Below are 20517 nucleotides of genomic sequence, written 5' to 3'. Positions count from 1 at the left end.
AAATAACTACATAATCATGCCAGTTTCAATTATTTTGGTAATTTATTTCAAAATACCTGTCAGCAAGTATGTCTGTAACAATAAAGACACACACAAAAATTCCCCTAGGAATAGAGAGTTAAAGAAACCCCTATGACAACCCAGTTCCTGTTTCTCTGCCCCCTCCTTTTCCCAGGGCCCAGCTAGGGGGCCAGACACTCACACCCCATTCCCCCCCAGAGCCCAGCCATGTCTTCCCAGAGACCAGCCGTGCCCCCCTGAGTCCAGGCACTCTCACCTCTTTCCACCCAGAGCCCAGGCGTGGGGCCTTACGTGGCTCAGACACTTATACCCTCTAACCCCCAGAGCCCAGCCTTGTCCTCCCCCCGAGCCCAAACACTTATACCCTCTACTCCCTCAGAGGCCAGGTATCCAGAGGGACAAACAGCCTGATGTTGGGTCCCAGGCTTGCACAGAGTTTCCTGCACTCTGCATCCTTTCTTCAGGACATGCTGGGAACTGCAGCTGCTGGGAACCCTCCAGTTCCCTCCCACTTTCCCCTGGCATTGTTTTCTATTTGAGAGCCGTGCTCTTACAGGTCCAGCAGACCCTAGTGGTGGCCAATATCTCTGCAGCTCATTTCGGGGGCGGTGGGAGGAAATTCTGCATTGCACAGTGGCATAGAATTCTCCCAGGAGTACCACTTTGTCTCCCCCTCATGCCTAGTACATGGTCATTCAAAAGAGCAGGGAAGATATTTACTGCCAGTCCTTCTGCGTGATCCCCACCCAAGCCATGTCTCCTCTGGTCATTTGTCCCCTGCTCTATATCTGATTCTTTCTCCTCTGCACTTCTCCCCAGTCTCCTATCCCCCACAACCATCATATTCCCCTTCTCACCACACACACATTAATTTAGGGCACTTCTGACTAAGTGAACTGTGGGGAAGTTTTAAAACACCTTTATTTTCCAAATTCCTTTTCTGAATTTTACTAAACTTCTGGGAAAATATCTATTCTCAAGTATAAGAGTCTGGATGCCAGACTTCCCGGGATCACTTTCTTTTTTGGAGTCATTAGGAAAGAATAAAAACTGGAATTATGATGGGACGCTGGCTTCAACATTTACCGCAAAGCAACAACAGCCACTCTGTAATAATTTATGTACCCTTATGCAATGGAAACAATTTTGCCATTTTGTGGGCTCAGCTTAGTGTTAGCCACAAGTGTAAGTTTATATGAGGATTTGGAATTTCATACAATAGATTAGGAAATATGTAATGGGTCTTATAGGTGTGTATGTGCATGCATCAATTTAAACATGCTGCAGAGGAGACTTTCAAAAGCACCCAGTGTTCGTATCTCTCCGTTCCCACTGAAGTCAACAGGAATTTTACCGCTGACTTCAGGTAGCTCAGAGTTACGGTAATGCTTAGCACTCTAGAAAACCTCACCCTATAGGTTTGATATTGGGCAGTGTGATAACACTGTCATTCAACTGATGCTTGCAATTTTAGGTTAAAATTGTTGTCTTTAATTTTTAAGGTGAGTTTAAGGTTCTTGTGAGGTTTTTTTTTGTTTGTTTGTTTGTTTTAAAGAAATAAGGTCCATTTTCAGCAAAGCTCTTAAACGTGTTCTTTGTGCATGAGTCCAATTGAAGTCACTGGTTCTTAAACACATGCTTGGGTGATTTACTGAATCAGGAGCTGAGAGAGCTTGGAGTGAAAGACAGAGTTGAGTGTGAACTTTCCAAAATGACTGACAGTCTGAAAGGATCCTTACTGGAGAAGGATTTGAAGTGTGGTTTTTCCCCTCTTTTTTTAAGACGAATTCTATTTTAGATCTATCAGAATATTGCATATACAGTATGGTCAAAATATCACCTACATATGTAATTTCATATAGGGTTGAGTGACTGTGTGTAATATAGTCTGTATATTCATACAGACACAAATATAAATATATAGATTACCACTGCAGAGGAGTACAATATTGACTTATTTTCTGTTCACCATGAAAGTACAGCTTTATTTTTAATTTTGGGACACAGCCAGACATATAGCCAAGGAGTTATGTGTGTATGTCTCTCAGTCACTAATCTAAAAGAAAGCCAGCCAGCAGAAACCAGATATTTTAGCAATGTTCCTTTGCTGGGGCTAAACTTTCCAAACCCACAACATTAATGCAATAATTTTAAACTTTCTTCAAACTTGAAACCACCCCATCTATGTTTTGGTTTTATACTGTACATACAGCGCACGCACTCCAGTAGTATAAACAGCTGCTGTTTATCTAACGTATTATTTTCTAATTTAAAATGTAAATTACCATTTAAAAAGACATGTTCTTGATTGAATATCTTGTCTTAAGCACAAGATGGCTCAGCACTATGTATTAGAGGATCCCTGCAATAGACTGTCACTGACAAAACATTAAGGTTTCGATTTAGTCAACGAAGTAATGGAATCCATGACTTCCAAAGACCTCCATGATTTCAGACAGCAGCAGGGGGGAGCTCTGCTGCTTCTGGCCGCCACCCGGCCACAGGCAGCAATGGAGATCCCTGCCACTCCCGTCCTCCACAGGCATCGGGGAGTCCCTGCTGCTCCCAGCCTCGGTGGGCGGCAGAGAGGGCCTGGCAGCAGCAGGGATGCCCGCTGCTCTCATCCACCGCAAGCGGCCCATCCCCACTGCTCCCATCCACCTGTCAAGGACAGGGCTTCCGTGAATTTTTCATTATTGCCAGTGACCTGTCCGTGACTTTTACTAAAAATATCCGTGACAAAAACTAAGACTTAAATATAATTATTCATTTATGAGTAGCTGTTTTTTCTTCCTTTTTCCCTCTCTTTTAAATATTCTTTTCTTTTTTTCTATTTATGCAAAGATAAACTAGGTTCTGATTATGAGATTCTCATATTTTACATGCAAGGTTTTTTTTAAAAAAAAACTGCATTTTTCATACTCATGTTTTGAACTGTTTCAAGACAGTTGTAAGTATCATACTTTGTCAGTCCTGTAGCGTGTACAAAAGTCATGTTTTATGTAGTGTAAGGCTGATGCTGGAGATCTGTATAAGTGAAATAATGGCTTACTTTTAAAATGTATGAGAAAAGGTAGATCTCTAAGTTGAGGCTTTGAGATGTGATATGAGAAGAGATTTCCTTGTATTTATAAATTGGCCTTTGTTAGCATACAGACTGATACCTTTTCCCTTTCTGTGGATAAGAATCAGCATAAAAAGATCTTGAATTTATAACAGTTAATTTCCCTTTCTTTTTTTCCAGAATTGAAAGAGTAATTGATAACAACACTACAGTAAAAATGGTTCCCATCAAGATAGTTCATTCTGAGAGCAATGCAGAGAAGGAAAGTCGCCAGAACCTCGTGAGCACCATGGAGCCTCCTGCCTTACCTATTGGTTTGGAGAAGGACCAGATTAAAACACTCAGTACGTCTGAGCAATCTTACTCGCGTTTCTGTGCTTACACAAGGCGGGGTGTAGAACCAGAGCCTGAGAGCAAAACCAGACCTCTTGACTTTCAATCAGCTGAAGCACTTGGGAACAACTTGAAGGACAGCGATGCCTCCATCCCTGTAATCAGCTACGTGAAGGCCAAAGAGAAGACCTTTGAAGACTGGAAGTCTGAGGAACTAGCCAGAGAGATTGTGGGAAAGGATAAATCTCTAGCAGATATTTTGGATCCTACTGTGAAAATAAAAACTACGATGGATCTGATGGTGGGAATCTTCCCTAAAGATGAACACCTCTTAGAAGAAGCTCAACAACGCAGAAAGCTCCTACCAAAAGTTCCTTCTCCAAAAATTGCAGAGGAAAAGTGAGTAAAGTGTTTCCATAATCCAGTGACCTTTCCCCTGTTGCTGTCCAACATTGTGTTTTTCCCTAAACGTTTAAGGATCCTTCTTCATACTGTTAATTTTTAGGTTTTCCCATTAAAATGACGTTTTTGGTAGTGTCACTTATTGACCAGATCAATAATCACAGGAGCAAAAATTAGGGTCCTATTACAAAGGACATATATGTATGTAAATAAATATTTTACACCATAACTAACTCATAAAGAGCTTAACATACATATGTGTTAAGCTCTTTATGAGTTAGTTATGGTGTAAAATATTTATTACATTACACCACAACCAAACTGGGAAAAGCTAAACAATCACATAAGGGAGTCTGGGAAGGAATAATTAGAATTCTATCATGAGACATTTCCCAAAGGCTTTAGAAATTTCACCAAGACCATCCAGTGTGATAGGGTCCAGACAGGGAAAGGAGCAATGTTTTTGTATTTATGATATCAATAAGGCTTATAAAGAAAACTTAAAATGAACATAGATAATATAAACTGAATCAAAATAATCAGTTATTACCTAGTTGAGAATGAGAACAGAATAGTAAAATATAACAAAAAAGCATTTGAATCATACAGATCTTTGATCTCTGCATGTTGGTGTAATTTCAGACATAACTTTGTCCTGAAGTTTGATGAGAAACCTTATATTGTGTAATGCCGTGAATTTGGTAGCCTGAAAGGTGGTTATAATCAATACACTGTGGAAACTTTTAAAAACAATTTCTAGCCGTTCTCACAGGTAATGGCTCTGAGGTTGTTGTAGTGCTTATTAAAGTGGAACTTGCAGAAATTTTGATGTAACAGCCTTACTGTGTGAGACAAACTTTGTTTAGGTTTCTCTCACATAAATAGCGAAGGCTTCTCTATACCAAGGTTTTCTTGTTTGTTAGTGGACAGATGCTGACATCACAAAATTTTTCATCACAGTTAATATTTACTGGCATCTTTGTGAGCAATCTCAGCAGACACACATTCCTAATCTCAGGGGCAGTCCCTCCAGGTTGAAGCCTCAATACTGGATGGGGCTGTGGAGAAGCTTGCATGGTCACTGTCCTTGTTATAGTTGGTCCCTGGATCTAGGGAAGCAGTCATTTTCTAGAACTGTCAACAATCATGTACACTCAGGAACACAGGCATTGCCATACTGGATCAAGGCAGTGGTTCTCAACCTGTTTACTATTATGGGCCACATATGCAGTTCTCTGTGTTGTGTGCCACATCCACACAATATATGTACTACCTGTATGGCCCTGCAGATGTCACATGGGCTGGATCTGTGTCCTGACTGGGCCGCAAGCAGCCCGTGGGCTGAGAGTCACTGATCTAATCCAACATTTTATCTCCAACAGTGACCAACAGCAAGCACTACAGAGGAAGATGCAAAAAAGCCTGTAATAAATAATTGTGGGATAATCTGCCCTTGGAGAAAGTTTCTGCCTCACCTCCAATAGTTAGAGGCCACTCTGTGCCCAGAAGCATGAAAGTTTATATCCCTTCTAAATGTCTTAGTTTTGTTTTACTATTATAATACTGGGTATTCTTGTTACTTATGTAAATATCTGATCCTTTTGTGAATCCTGCTAATTCCATTGAATTAATTTGGAGCTGGAGATAGTCATGCTTGCGTAACAGTGTGCCAGTCAAGAGATAGGGGAGTTCAGAGAGAAAATAGAGAAGAAAAGGATTTTACATTTATGTTTCTTAAAGCACTGCCTTGACCAGTTATAAATAATAAGCAGGTCATTAACAGTGCCCTAATTCTTTCATTTTAAAAATGATTACTAAATGCATTTTGAAAATTCAGTACTGCTTCATCAGCTATTGTATTTTTGGTATTGTTGATCATTGCTAATATTTCTATTTTATTACTCTGCTTCTGGAGTCTCGTAAAATTCCCATAAAGAAATAGGATAAAGTAATAGGATCTTTAAGGTTCACAACAGAGAAAATAAAATGTGATCTGCTGCATTTTCACCAAAAGATGTGTTTTGAGGATTTTGGAATCACTAACCAGTCAGAGCACAGATATAGACAAAACCACTGCCTTCGTATCAATGCTTGTATAATCAAGAATAGTAAATGATGATTTAATCACTGATACAAAGTGCAATTAAAAGACAGACTGAAAATAAATGCTTCCAGCTGGAGGTTTTGCTAGTTCCTTTTAATTGCCTAAGTTGATAACTAGCTTTTGTGACTTCCAGTGTGGCATTTTTTCCTCAGACATTTGATCCTGCATTGTTACCATAGTTATCATCTTTCCATTAAACAGTCCATTTACTTGGCAAAATGATGGGTTTGAAAGATTGTTCTCTCTTTTCAGTGCTCAGGATGTCAGGCAGTTAATTAAAGTTATGACTTTTTACCAGGAAAGAGGAGCAGGGCATGCCTTCTGCCATCTCCTTGACAACCAGTTCCACTTACTACAGCACATCTGCACCAAAAGCAGAATTGCTGATTAAAATGAAGGACATGCAGGAGCAACAGCAGCAGCAGAGTGAAGAGGATTCTGAAGATGAGCTTGATCATGACTTGTCAGAAAAGAAGGTAACACAGTTTTGCACTTTGAAATATTTAATAGGATTTTCAAACCTGGATGTCAAAAATTAGGCTGCTGAATCCGCAGTTAAGCATCTAAATAAGAGGCCTGGTTTTAAGCCAGTCGGATTTCCTGGGTACTCAGCAGTTTTGAAAGATCAAGTCGCTTGTTTTTGTGTCTGGCTATGGACCTAGGAACTTAACTTTAGAAAGACATATTTTTTAAATTTCTGTGTGAATGTTTTTGTCTTTCTCTGTAGAACCTTTCCACCTCAGAATATCTGTGCGCTTTGAGAAAGAGTTGCTGAGCACCCACAAATCCCACTGGAAACAGTGTGCCCTTGGACTTCTCCAGGCTTTTGAAAATTAGGCCATCTGTCTTCTGTCAATTTTTTTTTTTCACTGCTCATGAACTCAAAAGCCTGATAACATTGCCTGGAGCTAAATAGGCAGTTTGGTGGGTGCTCAGTTCACACATCACTGTTAACCACAGTCCCTTACACACACAGATCCCTGTGGCACCTTAGTCTTGACGTGCATAGTCTGTGAAGTGGTGATTTTGTGTTTGTTGTACAGATCCCTGTGGCACCTTAGTCTTGACGTGCATAGTGTGTGAAGTGGTGGTTTTGTGTTTGTTGTACAGTGTCAGCTTAGTTAGATTGAGAGCACCAGAGTCTCTTCATTTGTGATTTGGCACAAATAGATTTTAACCTTGCTTGTCGTCAGAAACTGGGGGAAATCATCTGTTGTGCTATTCAGCCATCTGCTTCTGTGTTAATAGTGGTCTAATTTTAACTATATTTACTTAAAACAGCAGTACCAGGGAAGGAGCTGTTTTCAGTCCCGGGATATCTTCTTTAGTGAACGTAAACTGTCATGATCAACCTCCAGTATTCATTTAGGTCTGGTCTACCATGCGAGGGGGAAGGGGGTTGATCCAGGATACACAACGTCAGTTACGAGAATAGCGTAGCTGAAATTGACGCATCTTAGATTGACTTACTTCGTGTCCTCGTGGCACGGGATCAACAGCTGCCACTCCCCCTTCGACTCCGCTTCCGCCTCTCGCCCTGGTGGAGTTCCAGAGTCAACAGGGAGCGCGTTCGGGGATTGATGTATCGCGTCTAGACGAGACGTGATTCATTGATCCCCGATAGATCGATCCGGCAGGTAGTGTAGACATACCCTTAGTAATCAAAACTGGTAGGAGTGACCTTTAATTGAATAAAAGGGAAATTGTTTTTAAAAACTGTTCAGATGTGTTAAGGATTCCATTGCAGTTTTAAGCAATTTATTAGACTAGAGAAGAGCATTAATAATTCTTGCTTCATTTTATCTTGTCCTTGTAATAGCAATCATTGTTTTTGTTTTTTTCATTGATTCAGACAAACGTTTTCTGATCATGTTGATTGAAGAAAAAATGCACAGCTTAGAAATTGAAACATTTTTTTTTTGATCCAACCAACAAGCTACAATCCACAAGCTTCTCAATCAATATATTCTTTATTTGTGGTGGTGTCTGTTTATATGAAAAACATATTTCCCTTCATCACTCCCCCCACACCACTAAACACAGATTATACAGGCTGAGAAGTGTGTCCATATATAGTGTTACTAGACACCCTCCCTCTCTCATGTCTGTGATATACACATTCCTGTTTACTCACCCATCTGCTCCTTTGTATGCAGTGGAATGTGAGCTCTCAATCCAGTAGGCTTTCATCTTAGATCTCCTCACGCAGTGTATGCAAATCACAGTAAATGGGTCAAGCCATCGTCATAAAACTGCCAAGATCTATAACATGGTCCAATTTCACATAACTGCCAGCTGCTGAAAAAAGGACCTTTGGGGCCTGAAAGCTTGAATATTGTGGTTTATTTGTCAGTCTACTAAAAGACACTGTATGCTTTGATCCTGTTCCTTAATTCATTGAAACTCACCAGTTCTATTATGGGAAATCGTACTTTTAGTCCAATCTGGGATTCACAGTGGGTTTTCCAGGACCAGTTTACACCTGCCATTCTCTGTTTTGCAATATACTTGCTGTCCTCTTATTTATGTAAAATAATAAAATGATGATGAACACTTGGGATGGATGTGGGAATTTTATGCAGAGAAATTGCACACATCTATTACAAATAATTAGAGACAATCTACCTAATAAATGAAATGTTGTGCTCATGTAAAGCAATATATTTATTGAGGAACAATATAATTAGCACAAATATAATAATATAAATGGATTTGAATAGATGTGGGGAGGTAATAAAAGGGACCTTGAAGTTATATTAGGTTTGAAAAATCTACTCATGGCAAGTGGGAGGTTTTCTAGTCTTTTCAGACATGAATCTAGTGTGAAATGAGGCAGAGAACTGAGTGCAAACCCACAAGTGTAAACCCAGTGTAGTGCTGTCTTCCTAAGCCTTCAGAGAGAGTTCAATTGCCTCTGCTGCTGCTGCTAATAGGTTTTCTTTGCTAAGATGCTGCTGAGTGAAATTAACAAGGATCGAGTCAGTTTCTCTGCTATTATTTAAACAAGAATTCTGGAAAATCAGGTCCATGTGATCTGGTCTACACTAGCAAACTTGGTAACTACAGTTCATCCCCATTCCATTTCAAAACTGTAATTGATGTCAAGAAGACATTATGGCTCAGTGGATTACTAATGGGATGTGTAGTTTTTAATCTGTGTTGGAGGTCCCAAAGGTCAGTGAGTTCAAAGTCCTCTTCCTCGGGTGGTCTGTGTGGAAAGAGGAGTTCATCTCAGTTCAGTTTGCAGAGAGTATGTGTCCACATCAAAACTGATGTGTCTGCTGACAGTCTTAGAAAAAAGGCTATATGCATGTACACTGATCTGCCTTCCTCACATTTAAGGGGGTTCTTCCATGACTAGTTTTAGGCATATCAGCAGGGCACTATAGCACAGAGTATGACTATATTTAATCATGCATCTTGTAATAAAATAGTAGGATTATTAAATTGCATGGCATCCTAGGAAATAGGACTACAGCAGCCTGCCCAGTTAATCCAAATCAAACTTCATTTGCATTTAGGAGGGAACAAAAAATCAAATCATTCAGATTAATCAGTTAGTAGATCCTGCATCGGTAAAACTGCTTACTACCTTAATCTTTTGGACACCCAGACAAACAGATAACTCCAATACAGATTAACCTGACCTGAGAATATTAAATCAAAACAGGATAGAGCCAGCCCAGATAATCCATATGTTTGATTTCAGAAGTAATCTTTGTTAGGTTTTAAGCTACAGTTGGCCTCTGTTAGGGAAACAGGGATGCATTTCTGTTCAATTGTACGTATTCAATTGGTTGGTTGAAATCAGAGTTCCCCACGAGTGTGCCATGAAATCAAGACGCTCAAAAGAAAAACAAACTTGTAAAGTGGTATTGCAAAGTAATTACTATCTTAGACAATGTAGCCTGCTTTAGAAATTGACACTAACAGGTGAAAAATGATTAATATTTACAGAAAGATGAGACGTGCTGTTGTCTTTTACAGGCATACAAGACCCCTGCCCAAAGGAAGAATTTTTTTAGGAAGTCAGCATGGTAACAACAGGGAACACAGTCAGGAGACTGGGGCTCTAGTTCTGCTCTGGCAGTGACTCACTGCATAGCCAGGGGGAAGTCTGTTTCTCTCTCTATCAAATAGAAATAATACTTATCTCACAGGGATGTTAGGGGCTGTGTTTTTGGGGTACTCTGAGCCCTTTTGATGGAAGGTGCTGTAGAAGTCCTACTTATTTTAGCCCCATGTTTTTCACAAATACAAAATAGCATGAAATAAAAGGGGGAAAAACATTTAAAAAATTACATAAAATGAAAAACTTACCCCACTGCATTGGTTCCTGCAGCCGCTGTTCTGCAGAGTTGGTGCCCGGCTTCCGGCTCTGGGCATTGCTACCTGGCACGTGGAATTGCAGCATCACTCAGGTTTGGCCTGGCCCCCCCTCACATGATGACAGAGTGGCAGCTGGGCCACACTTGAGCAGTGCTGCAACTCTGTGTGCTAGGTCAGGGAGCAGGGAGCTGGGCTGAGCCTGGCAGGAAGTAAAAGATTCCAACAGCATAGTAGGCCATGTGTTAGTATTAGCCTAACATGTAGAAGACGAGCTTTTTATGCCCATATTTTGCTTACCACCATCAGTCTCCACCCCAAGAATGGTTATCCTCGAGGGTGCTGTGGGGATAGTCTTTGAGGAGGAGAGAGTACTTTTTCTACTCAGTAATCAGCTTTTGAAAATTTGAAGCTGATCTAAGGAGTAGCAGTAGAGAGCTCCAAAGGACGTCTTGCCTTCTGCCATGGTGATAAATTGCCAAGGGGTGGGCACTCAAGCTAAGGATAACATAGACCTAGATCCATCAAAAGTTTGTGTCCTGATATTTTGAATCCAGAACACTACCACGGTCTAGATAAACATATGTCTGTAATGTACATACCTCTCAACCTGCCAAGCCCCAGATGTGAGTTGCATTGTGAGACAGGGACACAAAAAAATTCATGCAGTAGTGCTTGTATTTAATCCTTAATAATGATTTTGTGACTCACTGCTTCTTGTGTAAACAGCTTTCTACATAAAAGTGAGGGGAGACTAGATTTCTGTGGGATGCAGATAACTTTGGGACTTAAATAGGTGACAGCATCAACATGTGAGATGTTGAAGAATTCTTGTAACATGTAGTGTGATGATGAGGACAAAAGAATTGGGGCCAGGAATCAGCTGTGAACGCCTGCACCTCCTTGCTCTCTGGCCAGCTGGCCATATGTCTTAAGTGAAGTGTTCTACTCCATGAACTGACATTTGATTGGCTTCTGAGCTCCACAGTGGACAGAGGCGCAGTTTTGCCCTTCATCTATCACAGAAGAATGTCTATAACAGGGTTAGGGAGGAAATGGAGAGACTCCTGGGAGCCCAGTGAGTGACAGAGAACAGATTCCCTTTTTTTTTTCCTCTTTCCCTGGTGGAGAAAAAACCAAGATAGAGTAACTTTGATTTCTTGCCATGTGAAGTAATTCTCCTGAAGCTTGAAAGCCTTATTTAGCAGTGAATTGTAAGCTAACGTGCATGCGAAAAACGTTATCTGTAGACTTGAATTCTCTAGTTGGACAGCAATGCCATAATCACGGTTTCCCTTGCAGTCATAAACGCACAGCCCACTGCTAATCAGAATCAATGGCTGGTGTTTCATTGGGGGTTTGCCATGTAACAAAGCAAATTAAGGACATGATCCAACTTCTTCTCAGTCAGTGAGAGTGTTGCTGATGACCTCAATGAGAGGAAGATTGAGGCCTAAGAATCTACGGTGGAGGGGTCCTGTTTTGTTTTGGGCTTTGTAAACTGATATATTCTGGGAGGGGAAGGGAGTCTGATGCTGAAGTTTGGGGTAGTTTACCATTGCACTGCCACTTTTCAGCAGAGAGCCATGTGTGACTTTTTTCCCTGAGCTATTGGAGCAGAATGCATGGAGGGAAATCTGTTTACATCTCTGCTGGGTCAAGTGTCGCTAATAAATTTACTCCCCTTTTGTTGTCCATAGCAAAAACTCATTGACAGCATTAGTAGGAAGCTGCAGGTGCTGCGTGAAGCTCGGGAAACACTCCTGGAAGACATCCAAGCGAACAATGCACTAGGAGATGAGGTGGAGGCAATTGTGAAAGAGGTCTGCAAACCTAATGAGTTTGACAAGTTCAAGATGTTCATCGGGGACCTGGACAAAGTGGTCAACCTGCTGCTGTCACTGTCAGGTCGTCTGGCTCGCGTGGAAAATGCCCTGAATAACTTGGATGAAAATGCCTCTCCTGAAGAACGGGTAAGGCAGGTTGCTAAAGGGCAAGGGTATTATTTTGGTATTTAAGGAGCCAGCGTGGTAGGCTTTTTTTATTTGAAAACCAGGTGGGCAAGAAAGTGGAGGGGAGAAAACTGCTGTGCTGATCATTCACATCAGGCTGCTTTCATTAGATCTCATTAATACTCATAACCTTGCCTTGCCTTCGCTCAGAATACACTCACTACAAGTGGCTTGGCCCTGAAGAGTGCATGACACTTTTGTACCCAGGTTTAGGAGAGCAGGTTGTTTAAAAGCACTGACATGCCTTTCCCTCTAAAACACTAAAAGAGAAGTGCCTTGATGAAAGATGATGAGCCAAGTAGCCTCCTGTTTCTTTAACAAACAAAAAAATAAGTGGGAGAGAAAAAACTAAAAGTAATTGTCTGACTCAGCAGTTTGGGATGCTTAAAAATGAACAGATTATATTTGAGTTCCAGTGCATACACGCTGTCGACAGTTTACTACTATGTATTATGGCAGCACCAAGGACCCCAGTCAGTGATCGGGACCCATTACATTAGATACTGTACAGACGTGTAACAAAGACAGTGGTCCCTGGTATAGAGAACTGACAGGGTGCAGTAGTGGACAAAAAGTAGAGAAACGAGGTGGGGCTAAATGGAAACAGTGGGTTTTTAAAAAAAAAAAAAAAAGGTTTGACAGAAAAATGGAAATCATGGCTTCCCATTTACCCAGTCAGTGCCAGATGGTAGTGATTTGTAGGAATCTGAGCAGAAGTAGGTTTTTAGGAAGGATTTTAAGGACCAAGGTATTCATTACTAATCTTTCTGTAACAGCAGAGAAATGGAAACGCATTGATCTGGTAGCCACAGTCTCTCCATAGTTAAAACTGAGACTTGCTTCCTTTGCAAGTCTGACTTTAGATTCCTGTTTATTATATTTTTTAAAAAAAAGCTGAAAAAAGCGCCTCTCTTCATCAGACTTTATATTGCTGGCCTGTAGCCCCAGTGTGCAGTCTTTTGCACAACTTGGACACACTTATTAAAGACCTGGATCTAATAAACCGGGGTTTTTAATCATATTGTAAAAAAATTTTCCTGAAAAGATCTAGAGCGGTGGATTGGTCTTTGATGCAGGAAAGGCATGTTTGCAAAGGTGTTCGCTGGCAATTTAAGACTATACAAATGGTCCATTGTGCAGTGGTGGACTTTAAAAGGACATGGTATGGCTGGGAGATACTTAGGCTTTCATTTAAAAACAAAAGTCACTGGTCCTCTGCCTTGCAGAGGTCTTCAAATTGTAAACCACTTTCTAGGGAGGTTTGCCATTGATTCCCATACTCTTCTGCCTCTCTTCCCCCCCACCCCCCACAAAAAAAAACAAGCTAGGAAGAGACATAACCTGCCCCCAAATTTTGGCTTGTTACCTGCACAGCCACGAACAGTCAGAGCTCATAACCTGCTCTTGACATCTTCTTGCCTCCGGATCACACCAAAAAGGAACTGACACCAGCAAAATTTTCAACCCTTGTTCAACCCCAGAAGTACCTGCTCTTGGCTTCCATGGTGGTGCCAGCAGAAGCTAACAGTGCTGCTGCCTAAGACAACTCCACTTATCTCCTCCCTTGCCCCTTATTCTTCCAAGGGAAATCAAGTCTCATTGCTAGGGACCTCTCCAAACAGCATTTCTGAGTTCTAGGAAGAATCTGGAGATTGAGTGCATCTTCCCCATGTGCACACACATACTAGTATCTTGTGGTAGAAGAAAATAATCTTCTCCCACCTCCATGTCCTTGTGAAAAAGACCTTGTTACAAAAAGAGCTTATGAAATTAGGTGTGCAAGGAGGGGAGAATAGGGGATGTGAGGCTGGTATCACAGAAGCAGAGTTAGGATTTCATGTCTATTTTTACAGCATTTTCAAGCGTTTGTTTCTTGAAGTTGAACTTTAATTGTGAAATGTCTTTTGGTTGCATGCTATCCTTAATGCATTTTATAAGAATTTTTACTGTCAAATTACTCTCAGTCTCAAATTAGTCTGAGCTTTAATTTCATCCTCATGGATTTTTTTTTCTGTATGCAAATTCTCCTGCTGATGTGTATGATTTCCTTTAGTGTTACTGGGAATTCTGCACATTAATATGTAGTTGTATGTTTTTAGCCTTATTGTAATGTGAATCGTTTTCTAATACTAAGTACAGACAGATACTGTCAAGAGAAGGACTGACTTTGAACTTGTTGGTAGAATCAGAATCAGTCACTTGATGGCGCAGACACTCAAAGGAGAATTTACTTAGGGAACGAAGCTGAAAATCGTGACATGCGATTACACATTTTTTACCTAGATGCATGTGTGTAAACAGAATCTCCATCGTTGTCTCTTCTTCCATGCACAAAGCTCTCTTCTGCCTGTTGTTTTGTCCCCCTGCTGATGCACCAGGTCACCACAGAGAAGCAGCTTTGCTTGGGCATAGCAGCTTGTCACAATGAAGGGGATGCTATGTCTAGATTCAGTGCACCAGTGTGCCTCAGAATAAAAAGTTGAGATTTCCACAGAGCTGGTTGTGTGATGCATCAGGGCACCAGCAGGAGAGACACATGGACTAGTGAGAAGAGACTGATCTTTTGTGGGGGCTGTGATCATATGCCTTTACTTCTGATTCGAAAAGTGCACATTACAGTAAGGTAGAAAACCCTATCAGATTCATATTGGGTTAGTATGCAGCAAATTCATGGTCCATTCTGGTCAATTTCACAGTCATAGGCTTTTAAAAATCGTAAATTTCACAGTTTCAGAGATATTTAAATCTGAAATTTCATGGTATTGTAATCATGAGGGTCCCAACCCAAAACAGGGTCATGGGGATGGGGCTATTATGGGAGGTTGCGGTATTGCCACCCTTATCTTTTTCCTTCTGCCTTCAGAGCTGAGCAGTTGGAGGGCAGACGCTGGCCAGGCACCCAGCTCTGAAGACAGCGCCACTGCCACCAGCAGCGCAGAAATAAGGGTAGCAATACCATACCCATGTTATGCCACCCTGACGTCTGCGCTGCTGCTGGAGGCTGCGATGCCTTCAGAGCTGGACTCCCAGCCAACAGCCTCGAAGCTCCCTCTGGTTAGGGGAGGTTCCCAGAGATGGGTCTAACCCAGCCTCTGGAACAGCCCATGCAGAGGAAGAAGTCCTGGCCCTCCTTATCAGAGGGGTAGCCATGTTAGTCTGGATCTGCAAAAAGCGACAGAGTCCTGTGGTACCTTATAGACTAACAGATGTATTGGAGCATGAGCTTTCATGGGTGAATATCCACTTTGTTACCCACGAAAGCTTATGCTCCAATACATCTGTTAGTCTATAAGGTGCCACAGGACTCTTTAGCCCCTTCAGGACTAGCAGCTGGAGCTCAACGCTTGGAAGTTAAAGGGGCTTTGGGTTGGCTGTGTGTGGGTGGGTGGAGAGGGGTGACCCCGGCACCCCAGGTGATCACCCCCTTGCCCACCCATAAGGCCAGCCCTTTTCCTCCCCAAAAGTGATGATCCCCCATACCATCCCATCTCACTTCTACGGTGCTGTTGGTGGTGCTGCTGCCTTCAAAACTGGGCTCCCCTACAATAGCTGCTCTCCACCCACCCAACTCTTGAAATCCAGTCTCCCCTACAATAGCCAGATTTCATGGGGGAGATCAGATTTCACGGCCTGTGACGTGTTTTCACGGTTGCAAATTTAGTAGGGCCCTAAGCATAATGAAAAGTTCTCTGTCAGCTCTTCCCAACCCCAAGCAGTTTGTTTTCACAGTTTGATGCTCTGGCAGTCATTTCAGGGACCTAATCTGGGTTTAATTCATTGCTAATTACACTTGCAAGTAGATCTTGCAAATCATTTCTGGAAATCAGGATGGCATCCATGTTACTTCATGCTAGTGCTTCCCACAGGCAGCTGTATTTGTTATATTTTTTCCTGTAAACCATTAAGCACTAAAGTAGTTGATAAGGACCTTACTTACCAGTGTTTATAAAACATATTCCTAAGTGCTTTACTGTCTCTGCTGGTTTAATTCCCTTCTAATAACTCATTTAATCAGAACTCAATGGCAGTTGGGAGATCAAGTTCACCTTTAAGGAGCAGTTTTATGACTTATGTACCAAAACATTGAGTTCTCAGGAAATGGTGGGTGTGAATGTACCCCCAACTAGCCTGCCACGGACTAACTGTCTGTGTGGACCCTGCTGACTCATTGTAACAGTTTGTTAATGCACTTTGATCTAGGCATCTTTGAAATGGGACTAGATCAAAGCACATTAACAAATTGTTAGTGCATGTCAGCAGGAGCCACATGGACAGTTAGTCCATGGCAGGCTAGTGTGGTGTACATGCGCTTCCTAGCTTGCCATGAACTAATTATTTGCATAGACAAGCCTTTAGTCCCAGTCCGCCATACACACACCTCTTCATCCTTGTCCCTGCAGGTAAAATTGACGTCAAGGTTGACCAGAAAACTGTTTGTCTTGAACTGGTATCTGTGATATGTTTCTCTTTCTCTTAAGCGGACATTGATAGAGAAGCAGAAGCTGCTGACTCAGCAGCATGAAGATGCGAAGGAACTGAAGGAAAACCTGGACCGACGGGAGCGGATTGTCTTTGACATTTTGGCTAACTATCTAAGCGAAGAGAGCCTAGCAGATTATGAGCACTTTGTAAAGATGAAGTCAGCCCTTATCATTGAGCAGAGAGAGCTAGAGGACAAGATCAAGCTGGGGGAGGAGCAACTCAAGTGTCTGACCGACAGTCTCCAACCTGAAAGGCTCAAATAAGAGGTCAAGGCCTGACCAAAGACTTGAAAAGTGGTGGTTGGGCACAGTTTCCAAGTATGCAAGTGAAACCCCTGACTTGTATCTGTGTCTAGTAGGCGGAGTTAGACAAGAGAAAAATAGCTACTCTAGCAATAATGATCTTTCTTGTTGTTTGGATGATGTATTTAATTTTTAAACCCTTTTTTTAATCCCCGACTCTACAGCTGTTTTAGTCTCTCAACCTATTCTATAGAAAGTTCTGCAGGAGGCAGAGGATAGATTCTAAGCTTTGAATTCAATGTATTGTGAAGTCTGTTGCAATAGTGCATGCAAACAATAATGGTTTTCAAAATAAGTTATGTGATAGTCTTTATTGTCTTCAGATGCTGCACAAACTGCTGGGAAGCCCAAAAGCAAATGAATAAAGAAGCTCTAATTTTAGGGATTTTTCTTTTACAGTCACATCAAGTAGGAGAAGTGTGTGTCATGTGTCTGATACTATATTCAGATTGCTCTCACTTTGATCCTAATACATCAGACGCTTTTTCTTTGTAACGTATCTCATAAGAGAAGTTCTCACTTTCTCCTTTCAGAAAATAATTTCAAAACCAATCTCAGCTGGCTACAGGCTAAAGCAACTTGAAAATCATTTAAGATCTATGTTACTGAAGTTAAGAACACATGGTTTAGAGAAACATCGTGGTTGGGTTTTGGGGTTTTTTTTTGACATCACTTAGAAACAGTTGTGGGCCCGTTTATATTGTAACATTTTTCCGACCAAGCTATTTGATTTAAAAAATGGGACTGAGGATGCCTTGCCAGTTTGGGTCAATTCATTTATCAACTAAACTATTTGGAAAATGTATTTGCTGCTTTGGGTTTCCCCCCAGCACAGCTACCTTGTAGGAAAAAGTCACTAAGTTAACATGGCAAATCGAATTGCTTTTATTTTCCTTCTGTTTGTTCAACAGTTCACCTTTTTTATATAAATGGTTAAGTTATAGTCAAGATGACCCATGTAATGCTATTTCTTTCTTCTTTCTCTCACCACCAAATGCAATATAAACACCTAGGCCACATAAATACTCCTAGGCCACATGAGTTCAATGCAGTATTCAGAGTAACTTTGGTTTGTGACTGTGAACATCTGTATTTTTTTCACTTCACATATTGACATATACACTTCAATGATAGGACACTATTTTGTCAGTCCAAGACTACTGGAGGTGATATAGTAACACTGCCATCCAGTAAAACTCTGATAATTTGCATCATGCTAACCCATCTCTTAACACAATGATGGGATTAACTGATTTGATCTCCTACAAATACTACAGAATTGCTCCGTGTATACGTGTATTATCTCTACGTTAAGGTATAGCTTTTAAGGGCAAACAGGAATCTTAGCTTCATGTAGAGACTATTTAAATTATATAAAGGAAGCCCTTTCTCTCCGTGTTTCGATAACAAACAGATTCTACAACAAGGAGCTACTTTTAAGGCTGACATGGATACCAGTCTGTAGCAAACTCTTTGGACAGTACAAGCAATTAAAGGTAAAACAGAATGAGAGAAAATCAACTCTTTACACTGTTCCTGCAATTTTAATATTGACAAAAGGTTCTTTTTTTTTGTCTATTATCAAAATCCTCCTCTTTCAGTGCTTAACTTGGTCACTTTTTCCTGATCAGTGAACTGCTTTCATTGCAGGGACTTGGCACAAAAACTTCTCTAAAACCAAGCCCTTCGCAGACAGCTATAAAAGTTAAAAGGACCATTTTGCCTATTATACGATCCTAATTCATGTATCCTGGGCCAGATCTTCAATTGGTGTAAATCCACTCCATCAAAGTCAAATGGAGCTACTGATTTAGACTACCTGATGATCTGGCCTTAATTTCTTCTTACAGTTTACAAAACTTAGACTTCTAACGAAATCCCACAAATATTTGCTGCTATGTTAATTGATACTAGGACCAGTGAGTTTTCTCTTTGGACCCATTCCTTATCCATAAGAAACCCTAAGCTAAATAATTCCCAAGTAAATTATGTTTAGCGTTAGTCAATTAGTGTGCATTGTTTTACCTGTGACTTTTTAAAAATTTTTACATGTTGTGGTTACTCTGATGTGTATGTGAAATGTGACTGTGAATAATAATATAATTCATTATGTGTGTACAGTACTTTGATTTAGATCTTTCTTAAAAAGATAGCAATACTGAAAGTGCTATATATATTATCATTTTCACAAAGCAGTATATACATTCACCATGTCCCACTTTCTTCTTCTTAAATTGTGCTCAAAAGCTCTGTTAGTTGGGACCAGAAGATGGCTGTCTCCCAATGTTATATGTAAATCTGTAAATAGATATATTGTTGCTTTAAAAAAATTCTGGTGCTAATATTTTGCCTTTGGCATCATTAGGTGATGGCTGCTACTTCACTTTATGTCATCTCTCAATTTTAGATCTCTTTGTATAGTGAAAGATTTCTGTCAGGTTTTTCCAGTTGTTTGGATTTTGCAGCCCAGAGTGAAAATGTGTACAGTTTTCTTGCTTGACACTTAACATTTACCTACTGACAAATCATACTGCTTGACTTTGAGGAAATAAACTGTATATTTCAGTGTACTGAGTTATCATTAATTTTATGCGGTCAAAATATCAAGACGCCTACTCTTTCATTGGCTACTCATATCCATTCTGCTCTCTCTCATATAAGATAAAGCACATAGGGTAGCAGACTAATGACCTGCTGGTCTAAAATCAGAATCAATTTTTTTTGTTAAACAAATTATTTTAAATTTAGATTAATTGATCAGTCTCAAGTCCCACATCTAGAACAGGAGGAGTACATAGTTGTGGCATTCCGTGTAAGGATAGAGATCAGTAGAAAAGGTTAGGAAGAAGTGGGTCTGAATGGTTTTCATCCCTTCTCTGACTGATCCTTCTTGCGAATGCTTTTTTTAGGGTTCCGCTTTCCTCTGTCTTCTACGCTGTACAAATAATAATAATAATGAAACATTCTGAAGGAAGTGCAGAGAGGAAGATACAAGATTTTTCTATTTAATCAACATGGGCAATTGAGTTGAATTGGTTCACTTTAAAATACTGTGTCATATACAAATGTCAAAGAGGTTAAATTAATAAATAAATTAACTTGATTTGCAGTTAGTGCACTACAGAAAGTAGGTATTGGTAGCCCTTTCATGAGCTCTGATTGCCCTTGTAATCCTCAATGGGAAAATTTATGCAGGATATTGGAACTAAGTAGAGGGAAGTTGGTTTTTTTGTTGGGAGTTTTTCCCCCTACTGAACACTGCTGTCTTACGGTACAGCCTTCTTTTTTTCTCTTAGTGTTGGTCTCTTGCTCTTCTTTTCTCCTTTTTGTAAGGCTCAGGCTGGCAGCTACAGAAGAGTTGTCCCAGCAGAAATGTGCTCTCTCTGACACTTCTGCTGCCCACTGAAATTGCCTAGGGTCTTGTTCTAGCTTGGACTTTCTGTTTTAGGTAGCTGAGCACACCAGAGTTCA

The 20517-nt window shown here is 40.7% G+C and overlaps 1 protein-coding gene across 6 annotated transcripts in view; it reads left to right on the top strand.

Moving 5' to 3' along the window:
- SHROOM2 (shroom family member 2) overlaps positions 1-19616 on the top strand; it is a 205545-nt gene extending 185929 nt beyond the window's left edge. For all 6 annotated transcript variants that reach the window (XM_032777672.2, XM_032777669.2, XM_032777671.2 and 3 more), the window contains 4 exons: positions 3266-3817; positions 6223-6400; positions 11951-12223; positions 16741-19616. In XM_032777672.2, the coding sequence (XP_032633563.1) occupies positions 3266-3817; positions 6223-6400; positions 11951-12223; positions 16741-17007 (1270 nt within the window). In that variant the 3' untranslated portion in view covers positions 17008-19616. The remainder of the gene's footprint in view (positions 1-3265; positions 3818-6222; positions 6401-11950; positions 12224-16740) is intronic.
- Positions 19617-20517: the final 901 nt, after the last annotated feature.

Source organism: Chelonoidis abingdonii, chromosome 1 (genome assembly GCF_003597395.2).
Source record: "Chelonoidis abingdonii isolate Lonesome George chromosome 1, CheloAbing_2.0, whole genome shotgun sequence".
Taxonomy (NCBI): Eukaryota; Metazoa; Chordata; order Testudines; family Testudinidae; genus Chelonoidis; species Chelonoidis abingdonii.
Note: the sequence above shows the minus strand (reverse complement) of the source record. Positions and strands in the feature narration are given on the sequence as shown.